General features: G+C 32.8%; 1 protein-coding gene across 3 annotated transcripts in view; it reads right to left on the bottom strand.

Annotated features, from left to right (window-relative positions):
• The window catches only part of LOC111053336 (E3 ubiquitin-protein ligase Nedd-4), a 91,728-nt gene that overhangs the window by 29,523 nt on the left and 40,387 nt on the right, over positions 1–21,818 (bottom strand). For all 3 annotated transcript variants that reach the window (XM_039420980.1, XM_039420981.1, XM_039420982.1), the window contains 4 exons: positions 20,580–20,704; positions 18,857–18,989; positions 14,770–14,817; positions 2,693–2,942 (listed from right to left, as the gene is read on the bottom strand). In XM_039420980.1, the coding sequence (XP_039276914.1) occupies positions 2,693–2,942; positions 14,770–14,817; positions 18,857–18,989; positions 20,580–20,704 (556 nt within the window). The remainder of the gene's footprint in view (positions 1–2,692; positions 2,943–14,769; positions 14,818–18,856; positions 18,990–20,579; positions 20,705–21,818) is intronic.

The following is a 21,818-nucleotide window of genomic DNA, read 5'->3' as shown; positions in this document are numbered from 1 at the left end:
TTGAAAACCCCTTAGAAAATACCCCTTTTTTGAAAATTCGTAGCTCCAGAACCAAAAATGGTAGAATCCTGCGCGACCACTCAATTTATTAAAAATGTTATTTTCTTTAATTTTGTCGAGAATGATTTTCTTGAGAAACTCAAGGTTCTCGAGATAAAATGGGAAAATTGAAAAAAGTCCGAAATTTTGGGGGTTTTGAGGATGAAGCCGCCCTCTGGCGTGTCAGCAAATTTCAGATTCTAATTCAGCGCCCCAAAATACATAAAGAACCGTCGAGAAAAATTCTTTCGGGGCTGTTTCCTGAAAAACGACCATTTGACTGGACTAACTAGACTGATGAACTTGAAATGCACAAATGCCATCATTGCCACAGATGATGGAATTTGATCATTCATCGAGTTTGGCAAAATGTATGTACCCATGATGGACACAAAAATGTTTCCACTATAATAAAGGTATTATAATAAAGGCAATAACTGGCTTATACACGTACGGGATAAGAAGTTCACGAATGACGCATCATCACGTTTAAACTACTGGACTGATTAACTTGAAATTTTGCTCAGATTTTTAAATTATTTACCGAGGATGGTTGAAGGTCTATTTTCAATTCTTCAAGATTTCATTATGGTACATAAATTTTTTAGTTTGTCCAAGCTTCAAGTTTTTAATAGGACCCTTGCGGAGTACGGGTTACCTGCTAGTTATTTAAATAATAATAATGATCATCATCATCATATTCACTGATAAAGAAGATTTGCATATCTCAAGGTGCTATTCTTTGGAGGCGTCTCGAGACGCGCGGCTTTATCAGGCAACTCGAGATGCGTGGTTAGAGCCGTCACGGCTAAAGCACTTAAACTATAAATTCATTAGATTCGAAGATTTATTAGATATGAATCGAAAAGCAATATAGTAGCCACCACTTCTAATTCATTTGTTGTCATAACGTTCATACAACATAAAATTCCCAATGAGTCATCGAATCTAATGAATTTATAGGTTATGTGCTCTAGCTGTCACGGCTCTAACCACGCGTCTTGAACGTCAGACCACGCGTCATGAGAATCGTTTCTTTCAGTTAGTGTGAGTGTAATGGCGTCAATCAGAGCCCTAGGATTCATTCTATTGATATTTTAAATGTGATTCTCATCAACAGAAGTCGGCATATTGGAACAACATAAACTAAACTGAGTAGTGTTCGATTATTTTCTTGTTAGTAAACACCTGAAAAGTTCAAATCGATAGAACATTTCATTTCATTTAAGTGAGAGTCAAAAATAAAAAAATGGAAAAGAATAAGATGGGTCACTCTTTGATGTAATTTCAGCAAAATCAGCACGGCAAAATTTGATTGTTGTGCTTATATGGAGGCCTGTACTTGTACATTTATTAATCTTGTTATTTTATTGCATAGTGGTGAAACAACAGAGATTAGTATCTTATTTTTAGCAATTACTTCAATAGGGCTACTTGAAATTTTAATAGCATGGGTCTACAAACTTGCTCTTTTTTATTTTCCATTAGACGCGACCACATTCGGCAATCACACCATCATCAAGTGACTAAAATAAAACCATATCAATTATACGTAATAACACCATAGAAAAAATATAGCATAGGAAGTTATCCCATGGTATAAGGCGTTTATATTCCAAATTTCAATGTTAACTCAAACTGATTTTATGTTATGTTTGAAGGGAAGGATTCAAGCATCCAAAGATTCGAGGATCCAAAGGTTCAAAGAACCTCACACATCAATCGGAGCTCATTGTGTTCCCAAGTACGTTAGGTTGGGCTAATCAATACATGTGTCCTTTTTAAAAGATCCAGGAGTTTATCCCTGTACTAACATCCCATTCATCACCTGGTCTCTTGTTTTTTTTTCTTTATGCCCCTCCGAAACTTTTCAGGGTCAAAATCCTCACCTCTCTCAAGAATTTTTGCCCTTCTTTGAGCATTGGTGAGGTTTGGTCTCTCCACCCGCAAACTGCTCGGTTGCTCTATTGCATCCTCAGGCATTCCTGCGGATTCTTGCTTTTCTGGACTTCTGAGACGCTAATCCTCCCTCTCCAGTTGGGATGGTGTGATTGAGCTTACGTCAACTTAAAAGTGTAGCGAAACCTGTTTTCCTGAATCACCCATTTCAAATTAAGGAACCTGCCCTGATGGGGCAGATCTCGATGGCTTTGAAGGCAAGGAAACTTTTGGAGTTGCCTAGGGGTTTGGTTTTGGTTTTTTTTTTTTTTTTGATCATGTAGTTCCCATCATATAGAAGGCCACCCACCCATCAACACGGTCCACATCACACCTTGTGTTGGCCTAAGAAGAAGTAAGAATGTAGCCAAGGAAGGCCGACAGATAGAAAAAGATAGAGATAATTATACACAGCTAAATCAATGGAAGAAGTGTCATTCTAGAAATGAAAAGTTCCAAAGCATATTAAGAAGGAGAAGAATGGTTTTGGAAAGGGGATCCCTTCTATTCGCCTCCTATGACAAGAATAGAATAGAATGACTGTCTTCATTTTTGACCAAGGAGGGCGAAGTTAGGGCACAGTCGGCCCTCTCTTACACTTAACCCTAAAGCAGGGATACTGTGAGTGTATTCTAGTTTTCAACAAATTCTTGAGTCCAATGTTTGACTCAAAGCTCCCCCGATCCACAGCTAATAAGCAAGTAGGCCGGCCTACCTGTCCTGGGGTCGACCCAGGTTGTGGCCTTGGTGTTGTGATCGATGAAGAAGACCCTGCCATTGGGCGCTACCTGCAGCGACCAGCCAGCCGGCAGACCGTCTGCAGACTGTCCGCCACCGACTGTCGGTGTTGTTGTCGTTGTTGTCGCAGGATTGGTTGTTGATGTTGTTGTTGTGGTGGTGGTGCCAGTTGTTGCCGAAGGAGCTGTTGTTGTCGAGGTTGTTGATGTGGCGTGTTGGTCCGAGTCCTGCAATAATGATAGTTATAGTAATGAATCATATACTTGAACTTAAATTACAATACCAATCAAATGACCACATGTTCCTAAAACCCTTGTTAGAATGCTATTCGTTCCGAAAGCATCTGCTTTCTCCAGCATACTTCGAATAAAGACACTTCACTCATATGGGCTACTTTTTTGGAAAATATTAAAAACAATATGAAATTCAAAGTTTGAAATGTTTCAAATAAAAGGTGGCATGCTACCAATTTATCCTAATAGGTTGAATAGCTTTCACCTATCATCTAAGGAAAGTCATCGGTTCCAAAGGCTAATATCTTGATATATCATGAATGGATCTAATGCTTATGAATAAGAGATTCAGTTCAGAGCAAATCAACTTATAATTTTCATAATACTTGTGCAATTTACTGAATAAAACCATATGACACAAACAAAGAATCTTACAAGCTAAAATACTTATCTATGCTTATTTGAATTCATTTGTTTGGCTACAGACTTCAAAATTATACGATACATTCAACACACATTTAGAAAATGATAAAATTATTCAGATCTCAAATAAAACATTTTAAACTTCACTTAAACAGAAAATTTTCAACAGGACAAAAACGATTCTATTTCAGCCAGCAGCCATTTTTCCTGAGGGCTCCACGTACTTGCTTTCTCAAAGGACACACCTTAAAAACGTCATCAATGCCAACCTCACAAAAAAAGAATACAACTCTACAAATATTATATCCATTGTTTTCAATAAAACTTTATTTTTAAAGTTATTTTAAATTTATTTGACCTTTATGTTGTTTAGAATTATCTGTTAATTCAGAAACAGAACTGTGTTACAGTAGGATGTTCAACATCTGATAAATTCCCGGTGAAAAGTTAAGTCCGCATATCGATTACACCGATATTTGCTATCAAGTGTTATTAATATTTTGAATATCGAATTGAAGATTCGATTTCAATCGAGAAAAAATGTAATATTACAAATACCCCCCTCTCGACATAAAAAATTTTACTGTTTGAGAAATTAAAAAAATTACATTACATTGTAATATTTGCAATTTAAGTTTTTTCTAGATTTGAGAACAGGAACAATTTTTTCTACAAAAACATTACATGTCATCTATAATTGAAAATTATTATAAAAATTCATCAATAGCATTTGTTATATATTTCCAAACAATATTTGAAAGTATAGAATATCAAAATTATTTTTTGATTTAGCTTTAATCATCAATCTTTTATAATTCAAGGAAATTATCTCAACAGAAAATTTAATATATTTATTTAAAGATTAGTTTTTGAAATTTTACATAAGTTTAGTATATGGAAAATTTAAATGTTATTGCATAAAAATTTAGTATGTTGAACAGAATTTTTTGAATGAATTGATGAATTGTTACATTTAATTTTCACATAAAATTGCAATAAATTAAAAAATGTCCATTTCTTTCACTGTTGACGCGGTTGATTTTTTATCGATGCGAATTTTGAAAACAGTCCGTTAAGGCACTCAGTATGAATTTCAGTTAAGTGTGACTCCAGTGTTGGGCTGATCTGAATACACGTAGTGTTGGGCTGATCTGGATACACGTAGTGTTGGGCTGATCTGGATACACGAGACATCTATTAGCATGACCTCATGCTTGTAGTCGACTGATGCATACCAAGCTCGATACAGGTGACATCTGTTCGCATTGCTTCATGCTTGTAGTAGACGGGTGCATGCCTAGCTCACTCAAAGTCAAGTAAATGTTTTGTATCATACATACAATGTACATTTCAGGCTTGAAATGACAATGTAGAATTTTTTTGGAAAAGAGAGAGATGCTGCAAACAGGATTAACATAGGTAAGGTTTGGTTTTTTTATATTTTCAGCTTTCAAGGTTTAGAGTTCAGCATACAGGATTGATTATTTGGTGAGGATTTTTTTTAATCAATTTCTTTCATGATACAGTGACTGTTATTTGAGTTTAAAGTTGCGAACTTGGACATTGATGGCAATTACCTCCAGGTAATGTAGTAGTGCAGAAGCTTGAGTTGCGTAGTCAGCAATAGGCATAGTCATTGGCGTAGACATTGGCGACAGCATTGGTGTAAGCATTGGTGTCGGCAATCCATTAATGAGTCACACCACTTCGAAAAATCACCCAAATGTTCTTAACACTCTTCATGGCAATCACTTGTGTTGTAGATTTCCAGATTCACGCGATAACTATTTTGAAGTTAACTTCCACGTTGTACCTGTTATTTTAATATGCTTATAAACTAAAAAGAAAAATTTGATTATGATACCAATACAATCTAATGCACATAAACGTTATTTACAAGTATGTAATCAGTATGAAAATGAAATTTATTGTTAACATCTTATTATACAGTCAGCAACACATCAATTTTGAAATTTCTTCAAATTCAATAGAGACATTAATTACAAAAACTTTAATAAAGTAATAATTTCATTTCCAATCATTGATTGTTCAAATAATAAAATTTAATCCATTCTTAAAATTTAGAACATAATCAAATACATGTTACATAAAAGTAATAACACCCTGTATCATCAAAATTGCAAAAAACATCAGATCATCACAACAAAATAATTTTAATACATACTTCAATATATTCAAACAGTTGGTCTTCCACTAAAAATCATTTCATAATATAATATATCTGCATTTCATTATCATTCATTATAACAATTCAAATATAGTATTTCACATTTATGGTTTATCATTCAGGGTTTCAAAGTTATTTATGTAGAAATTTGTCTACATAAATTTATAAATTTTCATTAATTTTTTGTTCAAATAATTTATAAAAAGCAATTTATTCAATATTCTTAATCATCGTTTGTTGGATACTAAAGTTTATTTCGACTTTTCAATGTTCTAACAACAAACTACATTTCATGACAAAACTTTACTACTAATCATTAAACAAGAAATCATTCAAAACATCAATAATATTTCGCTTCAATGGCAATCAATATTCATAAGTAATCATTTGCATCTATGGCACCCAACACAATTAATCATTATTTTGCATCTATGGAAATCAACATGAGTAATCATTACAAAAAATATTATCTCATGACTGCCTCTCATAACCTTTGGTCATTTCTTCTTTAGGCAATAATGGTTTTCCATCTCAAAAAACAATCATATACCAGCAAAATTCTCATCATCAAATTCCACTAAAAATTCTACATACACTCCAACATCCATTTCAAACGATAATTAATCATATCAAAGTTTATAAAAAAAACAGTCTTTAAAATTTAGAAAAAATACATCAATTTAATATTCAAATTTAGAAGAAATTCAAACTTCAACTCATTTTAATTAATAATATGACAAAACTTTTACATTCAATAAAATCATCATTATTCAAATTAACTTTCATTTATCTTGAACATTTCATATTTATGGCGACACAATTCATTAATACTTTCAAATTTTTGAAGTTTTTATTATTATAACAAGAGAATTTATACATCAGATTAAATTTCAACATTTTCTAAATTGAACCATTTATTTTTCAAATAATTTCTGAATTTGAAGACTGTATAATAACTACAAACCATTTCAAGATTACAATACAAAGAAGATCAAGATGTATAATGGGTAAGTAAGTTCCCTAAAAAATACAAAGAAGAGAAAGATTAATAATGGGTAATAAGTTCCCTAAAGCAATATACACATGAAATTGATGCACTTCACATAGGTGATACATGATGAAAAAATATATCACAAGCACACAATTCTTTACTCTATAATAGAGAGATTTTAGAAAAGTTAAGTTTTATCAACAATTAAAGATTGGGAAAATAAGCTACAATTTCAACTTCTAATATTATTTCAGAAGAATACAAATTTAAATGACTTTGGACAAGATTGGTTAAGATTTATGCATCATAGAAGAAATTTACTGAATACTACACAATGACAGGAAAGAATCGAAATTTGAAAAGATTTAGGGCCAAGAAAATAGGTTACAGGAAAGAAAAAAGATACAATTATGGACTCTTACCATACGTAGTATTTACGGTCATTGTTATTCTGAATCCCGGCATGACACAGGATTCCTAATCATTATGTGCTTCCTGATGGTATTTCTTCATCATATATTGATTGACTCTCATAATTTTACCTGTACTTATCTCTTCAAGTTTGAAACACCCTTTATTGATATCATCTCTTACTATGTAAGGTCCACGATATTTAGGACACAGCTTGGCAGAAAACGTCTTCAACTTGCTTGACAAAATGTAATTTCGAATTACAACTAAATCATCAACCTTGAACTTATACTTGGGTTTATTATGTATGTTCTGTTTGAATCTTCTGATGACACCTCTATTCTTTATTCTGTACAGTATTCGTTTGTTTCTGATACCTTCTTCTTCAAGTTCAAACTTATTTTCTACAGGATATTTGATATACTTAAAAACAAGATGTAAAAATTTATGATTCATCATAAGCTCCATGGGTATATGACTAGTTGATTCATGAAAATTGTTGTTGATGACAAATTCAACCTTATCAATATACTTGTACCAAATATTATGCTTATTTATTGGAACATAGGTTCTTAATATGCGATTTACCTCTTTCAATGGTCTTTCACTAAGATTTGCCTGGGGATGATAAACTGAAATGTAATAATATTTTATACCTAATCTTTCCATAGATTCTTTCCACAATCTGCTTTGAAAACAAGTAGCATTATCACTGATTATATATTCAAATTTACCAAATTCATTTACATATTTTTCAACAACTTTTACTAAATTATGAGCGTTAGCCTTAACTATAGGATACAACTTTGTAAACTTAGTAAAGCCATCATGAATAATGCTCATCCATTTGTATTTGCCACCTGGTAGTTCTCCATAAACATCAATGAACACTTTGTGATGTTTTTCCTCAGAAATTATGGTATGCATTTCTAATAACTTCTTCTCATTTGATGTCTTTACAAGTTGACAATACTTATAGTATCTTATAGTTTTGGTAACGAGTCTGTAGCAATCTTTTATGTAAAAAGTCTCTTCAATAAATTTGCATGTTTTTGATATACCTACATGACCTAATCTTTCATGAAACTCAACTATTAATTCTTCATACAGTGCTGAGGGCACACAAACTTTCCAAAAACTATTTTTCCAGATTTTCTAGTGAATAAAAGATCATCATTTACTTTAAAAAATTTGTTTTATTCAAATTACCTGTCTCTAACTTATCTCTTACATTTTTTTAACCAAACATAATCTTTTTGAATTTCTTTGATTTTCTTACCTATTTCAATTAACTTGTTGTCACTCTCAATGATATTTAGTACTCTGAATTCATTTGAATTTCGATTTTCTAAATTACCTTCGTAATCAGTTCTAGAAATATCTGGCACAATGTTATGCTTTCCTGCTACAAATTCCCACTCAATGTTAAAGTTCTGTAATGCAAGAATCCATCTTCCCAAACGACCATGTCCTATCTTACATTTTTTTAAGAAAGTCAAAGCTTTATGATCTGTACGGACAACTATTTTTTGATTACCAAAATAATTTTGAAGTTTCATTAAGCCAAATAATACAGCTAAACATTCTTTCTCACATATTGTGTAATTCAATTCAGATTTTTTTAAGCTTCTGCTAGCATATGCAATGACACAGTGTTCCTTGTCTTCACTTTCCTGAAATAACTCAGCTGTAATTCCTACATCACTAGCATCAGTGGCCAAAATTAAACTTTTGTTATAATCAGGATGTTTCAAAATCACACAGTCGATGAATCTATTTTTGATTTCTTGAAAGGTATCATTATCTTTTTCAGTCCAAATGAACTAATTATTCTTGCATAGAAGATGCTTAAAACGATTTGTCAGGTATGAATAATTTTTCTGAAACTTTCTGTAAAAATTACAGAGACCAATGAATGACTGCAATTGTTTCAAATTTTGTGGAATGGGAAATTTCTGAATAGCGTCTAGCTTAGAGTCATCTGCTTCAATACCATTTTTACTTATAATGAAACCCAAATACTTTATCTTATCTGCAATAAATTTCGATTTATTCAGTTTCAATTTCAAGTTACTTTCCCTTAACTTATTAAATAATAATTCAATTCGACTGATATGTTGTTGAAGAGGTATACTAGAAATGGCAAGATCATCAATATAAGCAATGGTAAACTCACAAACCTCTTCACCTAGCATTTTGTACAAGCATTTGATAAATTCAGATCCACTAATATTCAAACCAAATGGTAGATGTGTATATTGATAAGTCTGACCAAAAACATTGAAAGCTACATATTTTTTACTATCTTCAGTTAATTTTACCTGATTGAAACCTTGAGTGAGATCAAAACTGCTAATGTAGTTGCACTTATTGAATCGAATGAGTAAGTTATCTATTTGTTCAGTTTCTGTAAAATCTTTTATTATGTACTTATTTATCTCTATTCCATCTAAACATAATCGTATTTCATTATTTGGCTTTTTACCACTACCATAGGGCTAGTATATTCAGAGCTACCTGGTTCAATGATTTTCTGATCTAACATTTTCTTCAATTCTTTCTTAACTTGATCTCTATACTGATATGGGATCGGATAACTCTTCTTATCTAATTTCACATCATCTTTCATTTCAAGTTGACATAAATAATCTTTTGCAGATCCAGGACTATCAGAGAAAATATCTTTATTATTTTCAAATACTTCAATTAATTGGCTTACCAATTCAGGAGATTCACCACTTAGTTGTAATCTTAAATTATCAATCTGCTGATTCCATAAAGTATAAAATGTTTCTTGGTTTCTTTCTATGTTGACATGAAAAAGTCTATTGTACTTCAAGGTATCCTTTTTTATAAATGGAAAACAACAATCTTTCAATGATATCATATTTTGATTAAAATAAATAACTGCTCCAGCATCTTTTAAGAAATCACAACCCACCAAAATATCTACATTTAAATCTTGAACTATAAGAAAAACTATTGGCAATTCTAACTTATCAAATAATACTTCTAACATAATCTGTTTATTTACCTTCTTATGTCGCATACCAGTAGCTACAACTATACTTACATTAGGATCTGGTACTAAGTTTAATTTGAGATTTTTTTTCTTCATTTCATCAACAAGTTTCTCATTAATTACATTTAATATGATTTGATATAATCATATAGTCAATAATTATAATTATAGTCAATAATGATTTGATATTTCTTATTGAAAATCTGTACTTCTATTTCTGCTAAATCATATCCAGAAGGTGGAGTGTTCTGTTGTTCCTCCAACAGTTCATTAAAAATACAACCTACCATGTATGGTTCTTCTTGACAAGCAGTTTCAGATTTATTCATAGCTTCATCTACCTGAATTTCTGGAGCATGTACTATGTTAACACTTGATTCTCTAATATGACTTTCTTGATAACTAGGTATTACTTCATTACTTAAATTCTTACAACAATTTTCTTGCATGTGAATTTGACTGATTAATTATGGCTTTCTAATTTCTAATCTGTTTGAAGTTACAGATTCAAAATTTGTCTACTGCTATATCAAAATTTGACCTTTTCTTAATTGGGAGAACAAGGCTGTCATTTCGTCGTCCCCTTATTAGTTTAAAGGAACATTCTGTCTTGGACGATTCGCATTCATCTAATTGGAAGTTTGAGCAGGCGGTGGGAGGCTGAAATCTAACTGGTAGTTGTTAGCTGGTCGATTTGAATTAAATTTATTTGAATTCACAAGTTGATGATTTCGATTAGCTCTGAAATTATTCTGAAAATTTTTATCTCTATGACCATTATTGTTTGGTCCATTTTGGTACCTTCGATTTTGGAAATAATTCCTACTTCCTTGATACTGCTTGTTATTATCATGAAACATTACATCATTTGAATTCTGAAATCTATTTCTATCTTCCCTATGTTCACTCTGATGAAAACTTATTGTTTTGCTTTGACTTCCAGTTTGAGAATTGTTATGATCACGGGACGTTTGTCTGTTTACTTTGTAAGTGTCAGTATAGTCAAACTCATTCAACAAACAAATGAACTCATCACTAGTCTTAATATTACGAATGATTGCAGCTGTAGATATGGTTTCATCATAATGACCTTTCAAAAACTTAAAAATCTGGTGTGGCGCACTCACACAACTTTCCTTGCCGTTATGAAAATTGATCACCTGACGCTAGTGTTCCCGCGCATCTCAAGTCTACTATTCAAAGATCTGAACCAGCTGGTGACAGGACAATAACGCTGTAGACACACGAGGTCTGCTATATCTTCATAGTGGATGATTTAATAGAATCAACAGTTTGCAATTGAATAATCACATTTTCTCGAATATTGAGCTTATTTTCAATTTTAGGTGAAAATGCTACAAAACATTAATTGTAGAGATTTTCATGCTCAATCTTTTCCACTTGAATTTTTTTGTTCAAATTGTATCTGAAGCCTGATAATTGGTAATCTAAACTCAAACTTTGCATAGATGGGGCGGAGCTCCTGAATTTTTTACAGATATGGGACTTGTGGCAGTTGATAGAGCATCCCAATTACTATTTTAGGTATAAATTTTATCAAAATCGTTGGAGCCGTTTTCGAGAAAATCAAGAAAAACCCTGTTTTTGACAACATTTTCGCCATTTTAGCCGCCATCTTGAATTGCATCGAAATTGTTCGTGTCGGATCCTTATATTATAAGGACCTTAAGTTCCAAATTTCAAGTCATTCCGTTAATTGGGAGATGAGATATCGTGTACACACACACACACACACACACACCACACACACACACACACACACACACACACACACACACACCACACACACACACACAAAACCACTTTTTTGGACTCAGGGTACCTTAAAACGTATAGAAATTTAGAAATAGGGGTACCTTAATTTTTTTCGGAAAGCAATACTTTCCTTACCTATGGTAATAGGGCAAGGAAAGTAAAAATAGTATCTTTATCTAAGGCTGGAATTAGATTCTTAGCAATATTGAAACGAGAAATATAATACTCAGTAAGACTTTTAGATAAGTTTGGCTTATATTTTCCAAATCTCAAATCATTTCTGGCAGATGACTGAATGTCGTCTGACCACATTCTAGCAATGAATTTCTCTTTAAATTCTTCAAAGTTGTTTACATCAAAACGGATGAAAATCCACCAATCACGATGAACAAAATTTGAATTGAAATTGTTTTCCAAAATACCTTTAATTTTGATCCAGTTTGTGATTTCATTTCTTTCAAGATATTCAGTCAAGTTTACTGAGATATGCATTGGATTCTTTTTTGTCAATTTGCATTTGAAACTCAAACCTATCGAAATTGCTATTGTTACCATTATGATTACAAATAGGTTTTGTAGACATGTTTATTTTATTCATGTTTTTCCTAACCTCAGTTATAGCAGCTGTATTTTCTTGACAATCTATTTTCAAAGAAGACGATACCTTGATTTCCTTGTCTACTTTTTCGTTTAAATCTACAACCTCTTTTTCAACATGTTTAATACTTTCATTATTTTTTACATTAATAGCATCTTATGTCATATTTTGTTGCTCAATTATAATCTTATTTTTATTTACACTTTCAACAACTTCATCGACCCTATCAGAAACTTGAATGGTTTTGTTTTGCATTGCTTTTTCTACATCTAACATTGATATTTCAAGATCATTAGTTTTTTTCTGTAGATGACCTATTTCTTTGTGATTTTTACTTAATGTATCATTTATCTCTTTTATTTCCTGCTTTGTACTAACCTGCTCTATTCTTATGCTAGCAAGTTCTTGCTTCATATCATCAAACCTAACATTTTGATCTTGTTTCAGATTGTCAATCTTAGCATTTTGCTCATCAAACCTTTGTGTTAAAAACGCTATAAGATTTAGATCATTTTTAGCTCCTACCATACTTGTTTCATTTGATATTTCTATATTCCTCTTGAATTGTTACATTTGAAACGTTTTCACTTACAGCTACACTATCGTTTGAGTCATTGTTTAAGGTTAGGTCTAAATCTTGAGATTCTTCATCTACGTTTTGAATATTTTCACTGCATAGAATTTCATTATTTTTATTGTTCTCCATCTTGCTACTGCGTAAAAAATATTTACTCATTAGAACCTGAACTCTCTCGAACCGATTTCCCACTCAGCAGCATCTCCCATTCACAATCTATCAAGATATTCTATCCTACTAATAATTTTTTATAACCAGGGATATCTTTTGTAGTTTCAGTCCCACACCAAGGCGTACCATTTGGCGTGCTACCAATTTATCCTAATAGGTTGAATAGCTTTCACCTATCATCTAAGGAAAGTCATCGGTTCCAAATAAGCTAATATCTTGATATATCATGAATGGATCTAATGCTTATGAATAAGAGATTCAGTTCAGAGCAAATCAACTTATAATTTTCATAATACTTGTGCAATTTACAACAAAATTTACTGAATAAAACCATATGACACTTAAACATAGAATCTTACAAGCTTAAATACTTATCCGTGCATATTTGAATTCATTTCTACAGACTTCAAAATTATACGATACATTCAACACACATTTAGAAAATGATAAAATTATTCAGATCTCAAATAAAACATTTTAAACTTCACTTAAACAGAAAATTTTCAACAGGACAAAAACGATTCTATTTCAGCCAGCAGCCATTTTTCCTGAGGGCTCCACGTACTTGCTTTCTCAAAGGACACACCTTAAAAACGTCATCAAAGCCAACCTCACAAAAAAAGAATACAACTCTACAAATATTATATCCATTGTTTTCAATAAAACTTTATTTTTAAAGTTATTTTAAATTTATTTAACCTTTATGTTGTTTAGAATTATCTGTTAATTCAGAAATAGAACTGTGTTACAGTAGGATGTTCAACATCTGATAAATTCCCGGTGAAAAGTTAAGTCCGCATATCGATTACACCAATATTTGCTATCAAGTGTTATTAATATTTTGAATATCAAATTGAAGATTCGATTTTAATCGAGATGTAATATTACAAAGGGTACTTCATGTTTTTAATACTGTAATCCGTATAATAGTTATTTGTGCAACTAGTGCGCAAAGTGACAGTTTGCTGCACCGAAAGAAAAGTTTACGCACGAGCCGTAGGCGAGGGCGGAATGGTTTCTTGAGTGCAGCAGAGGAACTTTGCGCACGTATTTCAAATTAAATTTTTCCTACAGTTACCATTGAATATGAGAAGTGGTTGATTATGGGTAAAATGATGGCTGAAATCCATCAAATGTTTGTCTGTATAATTTTGTTATTAATAACAACTTTAATTTATTTTAAACTTGATAATCCAATTGAAAATTAATAATCAATCATTTATTCAAATTAGAAATTAAATTAATCCAATTAATTTGAAAATTTGAATAATTTTGAGTAAATCTCAATTTTTAAATAATTTTTCAACCAATCAATTTATGAATGAAAAATTAATAATATTCAAAATGTATAATTTAATGAGTTCTCATTTTTATTTATTGAAAATCAGAAAAAATATAGATAGAACAAATTTGCATTCAAAATACACGCCAACAATGTCAACAGCTGATTGGGATGGCTGCAAGATAATACGCAAAGTAATAATTTGCGCACTAGAGCGGAAAAGTGATTCTTCGCGTTCTGTAATCAGTGCAGGAATGGTAACTTTTCAAGGTAACTGTAGGAAAAGAATATTACAGAATGTGACAGTTTCGAGCATGAGCCTGTTGTACCTTTCCTCATATCAAGTATTTGTAAAAAATGTGATAAATGAATGAATACTTACAGTACTAACAGCCTCAGGCCGAGTAGGTCCATCTACTGCTTCACTAACCTGAAGAGAAAAAAAACAATAATGAGTTAAAAATAAATAACTGAGATAATTACCTACTACTGGAAACCTGACATGGAATATGAAAACATCAACACCATAAAAACTAATACTGTAAATCAAATTGAGAATTAGAGATGGAATTTCATTATTAAATTATAAACCATTGCGATGACATCATACAGAAAATAAACAATGACACCACGATGAATTCTAACATAGGATAGATTGGAACAAGGAAGATTATTAAACGATTGTCAAGTACTGTAAGGTTTAAGAGATGCCAACGTACATAGTAGAACAATATTACTAAAAATGATAAAATCAATTATTACAAAAATATATACAAGGTGTTTTTCGAACCAATATTACTCGGCGTCGGAAGGGGGTATTGACCTTGAACGAATGTTCGCAGACGGCCCATACTATGCCGTTTCAGTCGCTATGGAGCGTTGGAACATACAACATCTTGTGTTCGCTGTCGACCAGATTTTAGAAACAATGAATCTGTAGTCACAGGGCAACGCTTTTCCGTCAATATTTTAGAGTTGGACGTCGAGGTGCAGTGCCTGATCGAAATACTGTTCTCCGATAGGTTGCAGCGTTTATTAGTAAACTACTGGTTCTGTGATGAAAAAAAAACCACCTGGTCTTCCCTGTTTAGCTCGTACTCCGGAAAATGTAGACCGAGTCAGAACGGCAGTTGTTACTAGTCCTGGATGATCGACTAGACGACATCGTTTCAGGACTAGACGATACTGACTCTGTCTACATTTTCCGGAGTACGAACTGAACGGGGAAGGAGAAGACCAGGTGGTTGAAGGGCAATACCTCCTCCCGTCGCCGAGTACTAACGGTTCAAAAATCATGCGTTTTCTCTGCACTACCTTGTATATTTTGTTGAAATCAATTAAAAGTTTTTGTTTACAATCTATGAAAACATTCAAATGACCACGAGGTTCGAATGACCACATGAAGGTCGATCAAGGATGAATGTTGCCTTTTAAAACTAATGATACTCATGTTTAGAAATGAGTAAGGATATTAATTTTGTACTGAACGATTTACTGGAGCGAGGAAATAATTTTATCAACTTCAAAATACTTTGGAGAATCTAAATGAGAACACAATTCGACTATATGCTGACAGCATATTGGGAATATTTTCAGTTATAGCCACAAAGAGTGGCACAGAAAAGAGCCATGACAAATTAAGAGCTCTCAATAGCTCCAAGAAATATCAGACAGATATTCGAAGCTTTATTTCAACCTAAAAGCAATTTCGTATTGTGAAGTAATAATGCCAAAATAAATATTTCACAGATTAATAAAAATTCTACAAGGTTTTATAAAATAGGGGTCTAATCAACTAAATATAGGTCTAATTGGACACTTGTTTTAGTTGAACATGACTTTTCAACAGTTCAAACTAGTGGAGCCCAAGCTCTATGCTTACAACGTTGGAATAATTGAAAAACGCATTTAAGGAAGTAAAGGAAACTTATTAGGGGTATTGAAACTGTGTGAATGAACTTTAATGGAACTGATATTATGTTAAAACTAGTTCTCATAAATACAACGATGTGAAATGGATTCGAACCATTTATTCACAAAATTTTCTATATACTAAATTTGAAAACTTATAATTGGGGTGTTGTATTACGAAAATGAAAAAAAGCGCGAGTTATTTCAAGTATCTAGCCAACAGTTTAAAAGTAAATAAAAACATTAAATACTTCAACCTCAGAAAAGCAGCAAGCTAGCGAATAGTCCACTACAGGTTGTAACACACACACACACACACACATTTTCTATATTGTCTTCATTATTTCTACCAGAATATCTGAATGTATTTCTACCTGAACATCTGATGGCCAAACACGTTCTCCTGAATTGGCCAACAGATTATCAATTTCTTGCTTAACCTCATCATCATCATCATGATCATCAATTTCGTCATCCTCAGTGACGTCAGTAAAATCACCATCAACCTCATCATCATCAACAGGTGTTTGATCGTCAGAATCCTGATTCAAGCCGCATGCAATCAATATTCAACATGCAAAAGCGTTAAGAAATTGAGAAAAATAAAACAAATTCCCGTGGAGGAATGTGTTGATAAACTTGGATAATATTTGTGTGATCTTTGAAAAAATGATATGGAATAGAATAATAGTAGACTACTTCTGAAATTGAGAACAGAACATTAATAATTATTATTGCAGTGAGTAATTATTATTTAATTGAAAATAGAATAGCATATTAGTAGAATACTTCTAAAATTGACAACAGAACATTAAACAGTATTATTTAATCGAAAAATAGTGTGAAATATGTACCTATATTAAGACTTTCTTTTGTAAAAAGGTTTCAAGATTGTATTATTACTATTACCCCCCACAACAAAATCATATTCGGGTCGATATTTAGCTAGTGATGTTAAGAGCCTGTCAAAGTTGGCAAAGAACAAACCCAAATCACCATTTGGTGATCGATATACTGCCAATATAACAAGTCTCTGCACAGGAAGAATCACACAGGCGAATTCATTATGCAATTCTGAACAATACCCCTCAACATCAATTTCTCTAATTGGATAACAAGAAGCATCTGAAGCAAACATAGCGACACAACCATGACTTTTCTCTTTTCTACAGAAAGCAGTTATTAAGGAATAGTCACGGATTCTAGCCACTTCAAGCTCGTCAGCTCTCATCCAGTGCTCTGTAATAGTTATTTGTGCAACTAGTGCGCAAAGTGTCAGTTTGCTGCACCGAAAGAAACGTTTACGAAACGGAATGGTTTGTTGAGTGCAGCAGAGGAACTTTGCGCACGTATTTCACATTAAGTTTTTCCTACAGTTACCATTGAATATGAAAAGTGGGTAATTATGGGTAAAATTGCCTGAAATCTATCAAATGTTTTTCTGTGTAATTTTATTATTGATAAAAACCTTAATCCTAAAATCCTAAAGTCCTCGTTGTCCTTGGTTATAATATATAATGAATAATAATTAGCGCGTTGTGCTTCGTTGCACCTCTGCTCACTATAGCAGCCACAGCAGTCACTGTTACCAACTTCATTTTCATTTTGCTGCACTGTTGCTCCATATAACCTACTAAGTATTTTGCGTTGCCATGTTGCAAATCTGGAGTGCAGAAAAATTTTTTCGCCACACTTGGATGTAATGAGCTGGTTTACGTGCGTCATATGGAGGCCGAAAGTGATTGTTTTCCGACCAGGCCGGTAAAACTTTACAGCCCTAGGTGCGAAATATACTATTCCCGCACTAGAGCGGAAAAGTGATTCTTTGCGTTCTGTAATCAGTGCAGCAATGGCCACTTTTCAACGTAACTGTAGGAAAAACATATATCACACTCATCTTTAAAATTCAACATTTCAACATCATAAATCTTATTATTCAATGATTGAACATTACAAAAAAGAACACTCAATCTAGTTACTGTAGTCTCTAGAAGTCACGAACACAGTGGACGGAGCATTCAAACTACAACCATGAGACACAAATGCCTTACCGTATATCAGCCAATGGCAAAATTCAAAATCAAACAAGAAATGAACTATTAGTCACACGCCCCCATTAACACTAAATTGTATTGTGCTACTCTATTGTTCGAGCTTTCAGTTTACCAGAGATTGATGATGGTGTAGTAACTGGAACTAGTTTTCCATTTTTGTAATAAATCGTGACATTTCAAGGTGTTTATTGAATAGAGAATAGACAGTATCAAGTTATTATTGAACTGGAGAATAGTGTGAAACGTTATTAAATCCATTACAACTGTGCTCATTGTGTTATTTATTTTATTGCGGAAAGTTTCTCCTACAGAGTTTAACGAGAATTTAATATTAGGAAAGTTGAAAATAGAATAGTTGAAGAATTGAATATTACAAGAATATAGTAATGATAGGGAGAGTATTAAAAATTGAAGCATATTAGAAAGAATGGTAGAATTATTCAGAATTCAAGAATTGACCAAATATTAATTAAAAATAGAATTTAGACATTTTTTTGAACTTACTTGACTTAAATTGGACGTGACACTGGTTCGTCTGTGAGCCTCCTCGTCGGAGCTAATGTGAAACCTCCTCTGGAATTCCGTCACCGCGTTGTCCAAATTCTGTGTATTCCTAGCATTATTCGCCACTTCATTGCTGAAATTCAAACAATAAAACATGGAATTTTCACTGATTGAATGAAAATTAATAGACTGATAGGAATAATACATTATTTACTAATTATTATTACTTTATTAGAAAATAATCTATGTTATAAACCAGTTAGCCAGCTCTCCTAATTTTGTGTGTTTGTTATATCTCCTTCAAAACTATTCACATATCACAGGACAATTTCAAACATTATGTAAGAAACTATTTCTTAATTAGCGATAAAATTGCTTGATTAGAACGAAAGTTAGAGTTTTTCTCATTAGGACAATCTTGCAAAGTTATCTTATGATTATTCTTCTTCTTTTTCTCCCCCCCCCTTCTGCCACTACAGCTTAGGAATACCAGCCTCAGTCCATCTCCTCCACGTTGACCTATCCTCTGTCATTCTTCTCACACCTCGCATCGTCCGGCCTCTCTCACCACCCAGTCCCTCCAGATAACCCTCCCAGTTCATCCTAGGTCTACTCCTCCGTCTCTCCCTCCCTTCTAGCCTCCACCACTTCGTTCACCGAGCGACATTCTTGCATTCTCTTATGAGTAACGCATTACAAAAAAAAGTTAATTCGTATGGCTTTTGCTGGTAGGGAGTCTCTAGCGGGAAGCTCCCACCTCGCCTGAACATTACATTTAAAGGTAGACGCACACAGATCGTCATCGGACGGACGGCACGCATCGGACGGATCGGATTATTAGATTTGATGCATTGTTTTCAATTGGAGTGCGCATACCTATCCGCATCCGTATGCGTGCCGTCCGTCCGATGACGATCTGTGTGCGCCTACCTTTAGCCGTCAATGAACCTTACGAATTAGGTAATATTTCAGTCGGGTCTCACAATTTAACGTGCCCATCCGATAACACGGGAGTGACATGGTCAAGAACTTTTGCTGATGAGCAGATTTGAACCCGGGATCTCTAGGCTGCTACGCAGATACACTATTTTAAAGGCATTAATACGGTATTGTTCAATTTTTGAACCACTTCGCCAACATTTACTAACTCATATAACATTGAAATATAGTTATAGTATTGTATTTGTATTTTTTATTTTTCGATATTTAACTCAAATTTTATTGTCATTCTTCTGTTTCCGTTTTCTTATTATCTCTGTATCTTTTGTAGCTATTGTTTATGAACATCATCAAATGATCTCTATTCTACTCTTATGTATTCTATTCTACTGTTTTCTATTAAACTCTTTTCTATTCTACTCTAATCGAATTTTCTATTCTACTCGAAATTCTGTATCTCATGACCACTTTCCAATTTGAAAAAAATGAAGTTGGATTTGAAAAGAAGTTCGATCCATATGACGGATCCAATATTGCGGACAAGTTTTGAAGCAACAGAAAGTAGTATTTTTTCAATTGGAATAGGACCCACATGGAACCTTCTGTCATATCATACTTTCAAAAGAAATATTCAGCTGTTTGATCATAATAATTCTCACCAACTCTGCATAGGCTAATTACAAGTTACGGATTTCAGAGATGAATACAACAGTTCATGAGCGAGTTCTTCAACCCAGGTGGTCACTAGGTTACTCTAATCTATCGTATAATATTTGGAGCGTACTTGAGAGTGGGTCTCTCCCATTGGGTGGTGCGAGCCAAGTGGTTGACATAGTAGGTGCGGCCGTTGGCGTCCTGCCTCTCCTCCCAGCCCTGGGGCAGCGCATCCGAACCAGGCACGTACACCGCCTGCCATCAAAAACACAAACATTAGCGTCGATTATATTCAAATATAGATTCCTTAATAAATAATAATAATCTTGAATAATAATATATATAATGATTATGATCAAAATTGGAATAGATTAAAAAAATAGTGCTATAGCAAGTAGGAGAGAGTGAAAATGTTCGGGTAATCATTGATACACATCATGAAACTATTGAAAACAAGTGAGGATGTCATGAAAGTCGTTGATACACTTGATAAAGAATTGGGACCGAGTCTGGAAAAATCACATACATTAGGAATTGGATCAACAAAATAAGCGCTATAACAAGAAGAAAGATTGAAAATATTAGGGTAATTTTTGATGCACATCATGAAACAATAGAAAACATGAGTGAGGATACAAGTCGTTGATACACTTGATGAAAAATTGAGAACAAGTAAAAATGTCATGGTAATCCATCAATAGACAATCGTGATTAAACAGTTGATAGCGAATGGAAATGTGCTGAGAGTCGCTGATAAACTTGATAAAACAATACAAAGAGATTGAGAAAGTTATAAACACAGGAAGCAATAATATTATTTATAAAGTCATCAATGCACATGATAAAGCAATTGAAGGTGAGTGGAAATGTTATGAGATTTGGAATGAATGGTAGATAACGCATCCCAATTATTGATACTAATACAAAGACAGAAAATTATCGAACGAGAATCTTATAAGTATACAACATAGCCAAATTCAGACAGATTCCTTATTATTTATACACATTATAAATTAATTAAATACATTAATTGCCATTAAAATTCAAATCCTAAAATATAATTAAAATCTATTTCTCAACGTATACAGTTCTATTATTTTGTAGCTTTTAATCACTACATGAATATGAATCTCAGACCAAAATAAATTATTTGAAATTTAGTAGTGTACAAACAGCTTCAAACAAATTGAGGTAAATTTCCATAAAATTTCAAGATAGCAATAATCATAAAATATTGAAGCTGTTTGTGTATTAAAGATTTGATAATTAAATATTGATCATGATTCGAAACGATGCAAATCTTTTCCACGATTAAAAATGTATTCACTCCAATATTCCAGAAATAACCTGTTATTGATTTTGTTTTGTG

This window comes from Nilaparvata lugens, chromosome 2, assembly GCF_014356525.2.
Source record: "Nilaparvata lugens isolate BPH chromosome 2, ASM1435652v1, whole genome shotgun sequence".
NCBI classification, from domain to species: domain Eukaryota; kingdom Metazoa; phylum Arthropoda; class Insecta; order Hemiptera; family Delphacidae; genus Nilaparvata; species Nilaparvata lugens.
This window is presented reverse-complemented; position numbering and strand designations above follow the sequence as displayed.